A 12,665-nucleotide genomic window follows, 5' to 3' on the forward strand; every position below is an offset into this window, starting at 1 on the left:
TAAACTTTCGAGGTTTAATAACTTGCTGTTTGCAAAACCCTCATTTCTCTGCAGTGCCATCCCCTCCTCCAAACATAGTCGTTTCTAGAGCCTCATGCAACATGTCAAAGGCCAGTAGGCCAAACTTGAGGCATCTGAATAGTAACTGAAAACCCAATGGACAACATCAAGGAATACAGTCAATGCCTAAAACAAGAAACGGGCAGCTTAAAGCCTGAATAAGATCATTACTTCACCTACTGTTATTTTCTGTGTAACAACATGGCTTTTATGTTTATTTGGTCATCAGAATTGTTTCCGACACTTGTCCTTCGACAGTGGCATGGATGTGAGGATACAGGGGCTGTAAAGTCAACACACATGCACCATAAATAATGATATGTTGTCACCACATCATATAAAGCCTACAAAGGACTTATTATTCCTAAGGGATGATTTCCTCTGTGCAACTGGATGATACAGGAAGCAAAATGACAAGCAAACAGTAGTAGCAGCACCATAAATGATAGACCATTGTACCTGTTAAAATATGAAGGGCTCACACAAAAACATACCTGCAGAAAGGAGGGATGTAACCATAAACCTAATGCAATAATAATAGAGTTCTTTCTCAACCTTTTGGATATAAGTAGCCCAGCTTGTGTTCCAACTTTAGAGAAGAAATTGCCTTGAAAAACTGATTTATGATGTTCTTATTTTGCTTTTTTTCTTTCATATATCTAGGTTACTTAATTGCTTGTTTTGATAATAAACATGCTTTTATTTTGAAAAGACACGAAGGGTACTTCCACTAAATTATAGTTACGGGAGTAAATTAATATTGCTAAATAAACAATCAATCCAATGGATATTCCAGTATACCATCTCTTGAACATGCACAAGCTCATTCAAGGAACAGCAATGGAAAGACAGAGAGACTGTCCTCATGTTTATCAATACTATAAAAAGACAATGCTAAAATGGTTGGAAATTGAGTTTAGCAGGCTGTCAAGGCATGTATATGTATGGAAAAAAACTGGGTGTACATCCTCAACTGCAAAATCTTCATCTGTGCTGTCCTGTTTGAATGCCTCTATTCAGCTACAGACTTAAGTTACTATAAACGAAAGATGTTAAAAGGAAGATAGCGCCTTCTAATGTTGAAAAAAGGCATCCAGATTCATTATACATCTCACAGATTTAAATAGTCCTTTGTGTACCGATTTTCAGCTGTCATGAGGTATTGTACCATGCCCTAGTAGAAAGACAAACAGAAAATCACACTTGCTAATGCATACTATCTCAAACAAAACAGCTATAAATCATCTATACTCGTGTTTCTTCATGGTAAACAGTAGCCCTTCTAGCTGTCAAGTGAGTGAACTACAGTGTAAAAAATAAGCTGGTTTGCCTTCTACTAGAGATAAAAGGATGAGTCATATCTTTGTCTCAGATGTGTTTACACATCAACACGCAGGACACCCAGGAATACACAATTCCTCTTGCTTTGTGAACTTGTAACACCTAATATCCTTTCAAAACAAACCTTATGATCGTCTTGATTTTGGAATGAGTTCAACAGGATGTAACTGAGAGATACAAGTGCCTTTGGTGCTTTCTCTGGCTGTGCAGTAAAATATGAGAATGATTGTTTGCATAAGAACAGGACTGAGCCAGAGATAAAATGGAAGGGAGGGAGCTAAAGTTAGGCGTACTGCAGTGAAACTCACACATTTGCATCAGTATCTATAAACTATACTCACTTGCTACAGCTAAACCACATGATCTCTGAGTGCAGATGAGTTACACAAGGTACTGTATATCAGCCAGCTAACAGGAACAGTCTGGTATAATTTATACAGGCCCTGCCTGATGCAAATTCAAAACTGTACAGCAATGTTGCTAGTCAGCTGTTGGTTAGCTAAGCACAATCACAGGAAACATGAAGAAAACAGCTTCAAAAGTAACAAAATTCATCTTCATCTAATTCAGCTAACTAAAATAAATTTGGGTTCATTTATGTCAATAAGAGAGCTACAGAATATCTGTAAGGCAAAGTGGTTCCCTTTGGCTAGGCTATCTATCTATCCTACTTTCTAGTCTTTATACTAGCTAAGCTAACTTGACTGCTAGCTCCAGTTACTAGCCTTCAATGTAGCAAAGGCTTTCAATTCTCAATAATTTCTACAAAAATAAATCATAATTTCCTCTAAAGCCCTGTCAGAAAACTTTTCCTTGAAAAAAATACAAAATAAAAATGTCAAATCTACGTCCATTTGATTGGCTACTTCCTGTGCCCTGGAGCCCATACTGTTTTTGTTCCCTTTGTGTGCCTATCTCGACATGTTGATTTAAACAAGTGTGTGACATGCGTAGCCAGAACCAAAGGGAGATGACAGATAACTATGTAGGTCATTTTACTTTTGTTTTATTGCAGAAGTTTTTTATGGGAAAAGTATGTCATGACTACAATGGCTTTTTTATTGGGCTTTAAATGAAACTTAATGTTGTTATCTAAGAAAGCTTCACTGGTGTATTCTCACAGGTGTTACCATCATCACACAAGCGCTTTTCCAGCAACAAGCTAATGTTGGAAATCATCACCTCAGTAGATTGCTTACACCGCCTTAAACACATACACATTAAAGGGCTGACTAAAGCCTTCACCAACATTCTCTGCAGTGAATCATGCGTGATAATCATGACACTCTAGCAAACATGAAAACACAACCTTGTAGATGCAGCTAAAAAAGGCAAATTGCTCCTGAACTACATGTGAACACAGATGAAACCTGCAAAACTGCTGCATTTAAATATTTTGTCAATAACTTACTATGTACTGTTTGCAGAGACATGAGGTTCTTCTGTACCTACCTACAAGTAATGAACTTTCAGGCTTTGGGGTCAGAGTCATCAACAACACTACAAGCAGAAACAATAGGCTCAATTGAACTGGTACAAAATTAACCAGACATCAATGTCACCTATTGTCTGCCTTCAATTTTGAAGACAAAGCTTCCTTAACTTCACTGAACTCATGACAATGAATTCCCCCACAGCTGTTTTACCTGCCTATCAATGATGGCTGAGAAAGATTGAATAAATTAAACTGTGTTAAAGGTGCTGATTCAGCTGCCAGCTACTCTGTGAGGGAGAGGAGAACACAGTGCTTCTCTGTCCTGCCACAGACACTAAATAAACTCTGTTACTACTATAGATTGTATAAAACATGCATCTAGTAGTCTCTGTGATGTCACCCATCGGTGTCTGAAGAGGCCTTTTAAAGTCCACTGATGCTGGTCGTCATGTTTGCAATGCTGACTCAACATAACTTTCGGTCAACCTTACCACAGGCTAGGAGACAGGCTTTTATCCTCCTGACCAAGCTGCAACCTCAGGTGTTGAAATATGAAGCCAATGACATTTAAACAAAAACATCAAACATGTTTACAGCTTGATTCCAATTACAGTTCAGAGTATGTAGATCATTTCTTAGTCTGTACACACTGTACAAGTTGTGAAATTTTGAAAAGGGAAGAGTTAAATAAAACATTCGCATAATTAGGAGCAAGGCTGAGGTGACAAACAGGTGGGTGTGTTGTTGCTGTTTGTCAGGAGAGTAAAAGCCCACCTCAGCTCTATCTCTTTAGCTGTTTCTAGGTTAGTAAGTTAGGTTGAGAGAGAAAGTCCCACTGCTACCAGTGCACATGAAAACTTCTCTACAGAATCAAATGGGTCACATTGCAGAGAGTATATCTATGTCTTATACAGTCTAAGGTTCAGACAAACAGCTACACTGTGCTCATGTGGTTGTCAAGTCAGTCATGCACCTAATTATGAAGTTTAATGTGTAGGTGTTATAAGGAATTTCACTCCCCGTACAGTGTGTACGCATCAAGTGGCAACTTCCGGTCTCAAAATATGAAGCACATACACACCAATTCAAAAAGATGATCTTTGAAGCAATAATAAAGATGTTTCCAGCCTGGTTCAGAAAATGGCTTCGGTCTTAAGAGCTACTTCCTCTATCGGCACACACTGTACGGGGATTCATTTCTTCTAACGTGTCGGTTCAGAAGATATTAAGATTACAAGTTTTGCCCATTTAAGGAGATGACTGACTTGACTGACAAGCAGGAACACAGTAGCTATTGGCTACAAGGCTCAAAGCCCACCTCTTTATCTCACACTAGCAGAAGATAGGTTGAGTTCAGCATTTCCAGTATGGCTCCTGCCGATGATCGGCTTCAAAACAGCACTCAGGAACAGATGGGTGACGTCACAGATACTACGTACGTTATTTATACAGTCTATGGTACAAACGAAGAAATAAGCTAGGTAGACCAAAACATTTTTTCGTAAATGCTTCTATTTCTGCAATAAAATTAGGCATTTTATCAGTGAATCTAATGTAGATTATTGGGCTTTTGCAGCCAGTCTCAAGTGGACACTTGAGGAACTGCACTTTTTTATACGTCTGCATTAGCTTTGTTTTACAACAACAGAGGTTGCAGCTTGGTTTCTACCCTCCATTCTGCCCTTCTACAGTTTACATTTCAGACAAGGCGTAACAAAAGCTTAACAGTCAAAGGGGCAACTGTGAGTGTCTCTGTCAACTATCAAGCTAGGTAGGAAGCTGTACACTTTGCAAAACTTGCTGACCCCTGGTGAGAATGTTCATTGTTGACCAAGTTTTTACTGGCAGCAGAATTATCCACAGAGTTCTCAACCTTGAATAAAATAGATCAAATTGTTGATTTCATCCAATACAAAACCAAGAACAAAGGAGTTTCACATTTAAATCATTTCTACCCAAAGATCCTGACCTTTCTGATACAAATGGCAACCCTCTTTCCCTGGGCTCAAAGACTGAGAAGCTAGCTTTTGTTAAGCTTAGATAGATCCTCATCTTAAAGGTAAAACCTAAAGCTCATGGAGGGTTTGCGGTGGTGATGAACAAAGATAAACACCAAGTCATTAAAGCTTGAAATTCAAATGGATACAATTTATAATTCTTGATGGGCCCATAGCCAAGCTCACTTCTGCCAGAATTATCAATATTTATTTTGCTCATTAATGGCACTTATACACTTCAACCCCAACCAATGTTTACTCATTTTGTATCACTTGAGGAAAATGATCAAAATGGTGGAGTTTCCCCTGAATTAGTTAACAAATCACAGTTTCAGCACTGTAACCTTTAATATGCTAATGAAATAATACTAAAATACTAAGTACATGATACCCTTTAGGAACCCAAATTTCCAGGTGTCGCAAACCACAATGACTGTCAATAAATAAAAAGGTCACAAAAATAGTTCATCATAGGAGTACCTCTGCTGGAGGCCTTCAGCAAACTCACTTTATGTAACAACAGTATGAACTTCTTGCACTTCCAGTGAATCATTTCAATTGTTCTAAATAATTCTAGATATTTAGTCCTAGTTCAGTTGAGACATCCTAACTTCAACTGGGGCTGGAAGATGTTGCCAACATGTATCTCTTTGCACAATGATGGTATGTGTGCGCATTTGTGTCATTGATTAGTAGCTTCATGAAAATGCGGTAGGCATGTGGAGCGGCAGGTTTCTCTACAGTGCCTCTATTAATCCACAACCCAGCTCCGGAGCATGACAGACCTTACCAGATACTCAAACTGTGGGTGTGTTTGACTTGTTTGAATAAGACAACTTGAGTTTTCATCTGTAATTTCATACGGCACAGGTTAAGTTTCAAACATGTCCAGTTTAACTTTGACTTTGACTTGAACTGTAAGAACAGCTCTGAAGTCAAAACAAACAAATTAACTCAGACGTGATTCCCAGACTCTGTAATCCTCAAGTCTTTGCTTGACAAAACCTTGTGCAAGGATTAAAACTTAATCCCTTACTGACAACAAAAGCAGATTTAGTGGATGTCTGGATTTTATTCTGATCAAGGACAGTCATCAACAATGTCAACCATTAAAGAAAGCAATCATACAGCACACTTCACTTCAATAGAGAAGCTAACATAATTGCTAATTAAGCCTTTAAAGAAGTGAACAATGAGTGGACAAGAGGCTATTAGAAGAAATTACATTATTCTTTTCATTCTTTCAATTTGTTATACTCTTGTACAATTATCATACAATCACGATCCTCGGTCCTACTATTTATTTTTCTAACTGAAAGTCTATCCTGTGCACACTGCTGAACTACCCTTGTGTAACCCCTGTGTGCGGCCCATGTTTGCTGAGGCGGTTCTTGCCTTGACAACCTGTCATTTATTTTGTTTTTGCCTGTGCAAACACAGGCTGTCATTCGGTCTGGTTAGAATGAACATGATTACATTGTCCAAGCATGCAACTTGCATAAACTCACCACCTCACCTGTGGGTTTATCTACTTTGCTTATGCATTGTGTGAGGTTGGAAATGAGAGCAGTGTCTTCACCCCTTTGTAAATGTATATGACAAATACAGTGAAGTGAGTGTTCTAAACAAAGCTTTAAAAAGGTGTGTTTCTAGCATGTATCATGTGCATACAGCCAAACATTTAATGAACCCACTAACTGCTGCAAACAAGTCTGAAAATTTGAACTGACTATTCTAGCAACACCATGCTTCAAACTCCTTACTTGAAACACTTGCACTGCTTGTGTCAATAAAGCATGGTAGGTTAGCAAAGCAAGTTTTATTTATGTTTTATTTTCATTTCATTTCCACACACTGTACCTTTAAACTGTCCTTAATTGTTTTATGTAGTTGCTGAGGATTGATGTTATATGAACATTTTACTTGTTGAAGTTCTTTTTTTAAACAAACTTGTAGTGTTAGTATGCTAGCCTGTAGCCTGTTGAAGCATGGACTTGTGGAAGAAAAAACAGCAGGTGTCAGGGTACTTTACACACATGTGTGCATGTGTGAAATGTTGGTTTGTTTATGTGAGTGGTATTAAAAGCTGTGTCGGTAGTCTGGAGACCATAGTTTTAGGCAGTTTAAGTTTCAATCAAACACTACAGAAAGTGAGAAAAATATAGCTTGATAGCAAAACGTTGATGTACGTGTACCTCTTTATCTGTGATGTTGAAATATTTATTTACATTGCTTCTTTACAAGAGTCCATCTGACGTAAAGTGATCATTTTTACCATATTTCTTTTAAAATGTATGCTGCAGTTTGTGGCTGTCCTTTTCCTTTAAGTGACAAATGCAACTTGCAATTTGCTGCTGATTGGCTTGTTGTCTTCCTATGCCTAGGACTTGTACGGTTTTTTTAAAAAGTGAGCATTATTAGGTTGAAGAACATGATGAAAGCAGCTTTGATTACAAGGTGTTAAGACGCGCTTAACTGGTTTACAAGGGAAAGGTGGTAAAAAGTACCATGGGCATGTTTACAATGTCATTCTACATGTCACACAGCCTTTTCAACAGAAAAATGTTCATCTGAGTGTGTCCACAGATAGTGCCATTGATGAAGTAAAGTACCACAAAGAGGCTGTCTATCAACTCTTTGGATTCATACACTTGTTTGACAGTCTGACCCACCTATTTACTGATATTGGCCAATCACAACTATGCATTGTGTTAAACTCAGAGTCATCTCTATTCTAGGACCATAAGGGGGTTTTGTTTATGAACCTGCATATCACAGTTCAGCAGATGGTGTTCTTGGCTCTGTTCTGACTTCTGACTTTATTGCCCAACTGCTCTAAGTATGTCACACGGCTATCAGTGCTGATGGCTTGGCTGGGACTCTGGTTTATCTCGCCCCTAATGCTCTGTTATCAAACATCAAGCTCATTTTAAATTTTAATTCTACTTCTAAATGAATGTTTTTGTCTTTAAATATCAGACAATGGTTAAAAATATCTGGCCTTATTTTCCGATGATAACTCATCAAAGTTGCTTGTTTGGCCTGAAAAGAGTCTCCAAACTTCCAAACAAGCTAATACTTTTGCATATGATGCTTCAAAACATTGATAAAATATCAAAAAGTTGCATGTACTATCGGAAACATGATCCCAGTGTGTGTTTCAACTGGGTCAATGAGATTCTGCTGGTTCCCTTATATGATCCAAAACAGATATTCAATCATGTATGTTGCCTCTGGATTGCAAGATAACTTATGTATGATGGATGATATACGTTTTAAAATCAAACATTTACTAAGCTGGCCATAGAATATTTCATCACAGCCCGTATGGATTAGGAAATCTTTAAGACAAGTGAAGGATGTTCAATTTCTCCATGCTTTTTCGCACAATTACATAGTGATTAAGATATTGGGGTAGATTTTATGAGCTTTTCAGCAATGCTGTCTAGACAGTATGTCCTTTGGGCTCAAAATCACTATGAAGTTAATCATCTGCAAAGTAATGCTACTGCAAAGGAAATTGATTTGGCTTGGTTTTTGGCCTTACCCTTTTCAGCTATCATTATCCTCATTAAACACTTACTGCAGGCTATAGTTGTCCACTTGCACTTACAGTCTGTGGCATGAAGAGATCTGGTTGGAAGGACACTAATGTGTCATTCAACACAAGAACATGCAAAAACACTATTAAATGAGCATTATGATGTATTTGTTGATAGTTTGTTGAGCTTACAGTGTATGTTCTTGTGATTGTCTAGAGGTCTGGAAATGCAGACAGGTGCTGTAGAAAAGAATTTCCCAAGGGGACAATATAAAGTCTTAAGTCTAAGTCTAAAGTCTGTTGGTGGCTGACATCAGAGAACAAAGGACATAATGGGTTAATTTAATTCGAAGCAGCTGCATGCTCCTCACACTGATTAGATCTGTGGCATATCTGCAGCTTGATATCCCTCAAAGCGTCAGGAGCTGCTTCATGTTCCTGCTCCTCCATGAGAAGCCATATGACACATGCACAGGCATGAACACAAGCAAACTGAGTATTCTTGACTGTCTGCAAACATACCTGAGAAACACCTGCCGGTTCTCATTAGCTGGCTTCTCCGCGGCTGAACGACTGTTCTTTCTTCTGAACCTAAAGAACCTGAACCTCTTCTTCTCCCCTTCGATTTTGTCTGCATCCTTCTCCGCGGAGTCGCGCAGGTTCGCCTCGCTCTTGGAGAATAAACTTTTCAGTGACCTCTTGGATGGACTCTTCGCCATCTCTGCTGCAGGGAGACGTAAGCGAGGGCAGAGGAGGACTCGCTCGGAGTCTCTAAACGACTTTACTTTTCCGCTCGTTAAAGGCTAATGAAAAGAAGTCGAGTGAAAAGGCACAGCGCGGATGGCACTTGTTGACAGGTGACAGCTGCTCCCGTCTTGCTGCTTCATATTCTGTGCAGCACGCAGAGCTCAGGTGTGGCGACACGCCCCTCAAGAGCTACACCCAGAACCCACACATCCTCTCACTGTCCTCCAGGAGATCCTGGCCTAGTAACGTGTAATGCAAAATATGAATTCTTAATTGTGTTAACTTGAATATCCTTATGCGACAAGAAGAATCTATCCAAGTTTGAAATAGCGCAATAAGCCTGATAAAAAAAAAAGTTCCTGTCAGTATTGGGTCAGATATGGAGTCCCCATGAGACAAAACACAACCACTTGCAATAGGCTAATCAAATCCAAATTTACTATTAAGCACACTTAAATGTTTTTAGAATTAAGATTTATTAAAGGCTTATATATTTCGAAGTAAAAGAAATCCTCTTGTGATGTCATATTCCATTCAATTTATCTCTAATCCTGCTCAGAAGTTTTTGGAGCACATTCAGGGGAAACAAAAAAAACATTGAGAAACTGAAATCAGCTTCTGTAAAAAATAATGGCAATAAAAATGTAAAAAATTATACAAACTATAATTTAAATATTCATTAATGCTGACTATTTTATAAACTGGGATGTTTAAATGCTCTACAACTGTCTCGATGCAATACTAAAGTTTGCCTTGTGGTGAACCAACGGTGACACCTAGTGGTCAATTTACATTTTGTAACCACATCATTCACTTTTATCTGAGTCTTTGTCCAACTTACTTTAATTATAAATGTATTTATTACTTTTTTAATATTTTAATATTTTTATTTATTTAATATCTAGTTCAAATTTTAGTCACTTTTTCAACTATATACTGTATTATTTTTGAATACTATGGACACATATATAATATTTATTCAGTTAATTTTCATTTTTTATTTAATTGTATTATTTAATTTTTATTAATTTTTATTTAATTTAATTTATCATGGATTATTTCTTTTTTTTTGTGATTAATTTGATCTTCTCATCTTTTGATTTTTACAAACGACCTCTCAGCATTTTAATATGTTATTCTCTTTTACTTTTAATTTTTTAGTATTTTATTATCATAGTCATTTTCATAATTTTGTGAGTTTTAACAACTCATTTTATCCTCCAGTTTTTCCACATTAAGACATCATGACAGAATTACCTCAGTTCTTTCAGCAGCTTCTTTTTTATTTTTCATTTCCTTTTTTATTTTTGCATTATTATGCATTATTATGGGGGGGGTTGTTTGGGGTCGGGGCTGGGATTTGGATGGGGGGGATGGTAGGGTCTTTTTCTTTTTCTTTTCTTTTTCTTTTTAAGTTATTTCAACTTTTTATGTACAGCACTTTGTGTTACATTATAATAGTATGAAAAGCGCTTTACAAACAAAGTCTGATTGATTGATTGATCATCATAGGTAAGGACGTCTATAGGGTCGAGAACTAGTACACTAGCTGATTTGTCTTAGAAAATTAAAGGGGTCTCGTTTGCCAAGGGGCCCCTTAAAAGTGTGTTTCCATTCCTGTTCTTCTTTAATCTACCACATATCTCATGTTCTTGTCATTCTAAACACAGAATTATATGAAACAAGCTTATATTTGAAAATTCAGGAGAGCTATATTCAATTTGTCATTATTGCCCCCACCTCCTTCACGTTTGATGGGCTATTCCAAAGTGACGTAGGCTACCTGTAGCACCCCAATTTGAATGCTTTGGCGCCATTTTAACGAGCTTGTCATGAGTGTTTGCTATGTTGACAAGGGAAATATAAAGTAGAATTCACTGATTCACCCACAGTCTACCACAAACAGGACACTGGCGACAGCTCAGTTCTCCAGAAGCGCAACACCCAGCAGCAGTGACACCCAGGGCGCCCTCCAAACCTCGCGGTACCCCCACACCTTCCTCAGGTATTACCTCAGAGCCCCAGAGGAAAGTTACAACAGAGCATTGAGTCATGACAATACAGTTTAACATGCTAATATGGTACCCTGTATGACGTCAGTGTTTTACTTGCTGATGGCAAATTATTATTGGTTGTATAACATCATTAATGTGTTGAACAGAATAACCAAATAGAGATGCAATTAATGTATTTGGTATTTCAATATAGATTTGTTTCACTGCATTGTGGTGGAATTATCTTTTATTTAATAAGCTGTATGTTGAGGCCATTTTAACATTTTCTGACCCTGAAAACGGTGCAACTGAACACCATGAGTGTTAGGTTTTAAGAGATGAAATTAGGCCACTGTTGATTGAACTGGTGGGAAGAAGATCCATTTTCAGCTTGTAAGCATGTTTTTTTGTCTCTTCCTGCTTTTCAGAACAGGTTATCATGGAAACCTTAAACAGAAAGCCAAACAAAACTGGAAAGAGCTCCAATCAGAAGGTAACACACGCACATTCATACATAAGTCAGTGCATGCATCCACAAAGTTTTCTTTTTAGGACGGTTTTCAAAAAGGGATGTATTAAAATAACTACTTTTACTTTATCTAGACAGAATGAAAAAAGTATATAATTTAAGTCTGCCCTTAAGTTCTGTGGCAAGTGATGTTAGAGATGTGCCGAAGCTTCGAAGCGTGTGTCGAGTATTTGATGGGGCGTTTCCGCGAAGCGCGTATCGAGGCTTGCTTCATTGAGGGGAGGGGCCGAAAAATGATGACGTTCGAAGCCTCGCGAGCCGCCTGTACCAAGTGACTGATTCAGGAACCAGTTCGCGGGTTTGGTGCGCGATTCGAAATATAAGGGGCAGCGCACAATCACAACCTTATACCCAATTTGTTTCCACTTTCCATTTTGAACCGGCCATTGTATCATAAAGACAGACACCTTATTAAAAGTTCATTATTTATGTGTTGGCATCACAAACATCATTCACTTGTTCAATTCAAAGCTTCACACACCAAAGGGATGGTGTCATTATAATCACTGCGCTTATTTTAAATTTATTGTCCACTTGATGGCGCAGTAGAGCAAATGGAGCACCATGAAGCTTCGGCCCATAAGTGAACCAATTGGATGGAAAGCCTCAATACTTAAAGAAGCTTCATCTCGTCATCACTATCTGTGGCTTTGCTCCCTGAAAAGAGCTGTCATTCAATATTTTTTGTTCACAGTGATGATAGCATTAGGTAAATGTGGAGAGTCTTGCATTTGTGTTTGTCTGGGACTTCCCCCTGCAAAAAAGCACAAACTTTATATGAATGTGGACTACTCTGCCTCAAGAGGGCGCTAGCAGATTGCTTAATCTAACCAAAGATAGCAGATTACTGTAAAAGTATTAGTCACTTCTCATGTGAGCGACCAGGCTTGCTAGAAATTGAATATTTACTGGAGATTCAACAAGTATGCTGAAGGGATTTACCCAAATCAAAATTTCTACCTTTTTTCTCTCTTTCAAGCCATTATAGAGACAAGACAACAATTATATGTGCTTTATCACA

The 12,665-nt window shown here is 38.0% G+C and overlaps 2 protein-coding genes across 2 annotated transcripts in view; one reads left to right on the top strand and one right to left on the bottom strand.

Annotated features, from left to right (window-relative positions):
• The window catches only part of crybg2 (crystallin beta-gamma domain containing 2), a 56,671-nt gene extending 47,372 nt beyond the window's left edge, over window positions 1-9,299 (bottom strand). Inside the window, exon 1 of the mRNA XM_034704353.1 lies at window positions 8,897-9,299. Within this exon, the coding sequence (XP_034560244.1) occupies window positions 8,897-9,093 (197 nt within the window). The 5' untranslated portion in view covers window positions 9,094-9,299. The remainder of the gene's footprint in view (window positions 1-8,896) is intronic.
• Window positions 9,200-12,665, top strand: part of LOC117827694 (prolyl endopeptidase-like) — a 53,482-nt gene continuing 50,016 nt past the window's right edge. The window contains exons 1-3 of the mRNA XM_034704354.1: window positions 9,200-9,231; window positions 11,014-11,126; window positions 11,544-11,608. Coding sequence (XP_034560245.1) covers window positions 9,215-9,231; window positions 11,014-11,126; window positions 11,544-11,608 — 195 coding nt within the window. The 5' untranslated portion in view covers window positions 9,200-9,214. The remainder of the gene's footprint in view (window positions 9,232-11,013; window positions 11,127-11,543; window positions 11,609-12,665) is intronic.

Source organism: Notolabrus celidotus, chromosome 16 (assembly GCF_009762535.1).
Source record: "Notolabrus celidotus isolate fNotCel1 chromosome 16, fNotCel1.pri, whole genome shotgun sequence".
Taxonomy (NCBI): Eukaryota; Metazoa; Chordata; class Actinopteri; order Labriformes; family Labridae; genus Notolabrus; species Notolabrus celidotus.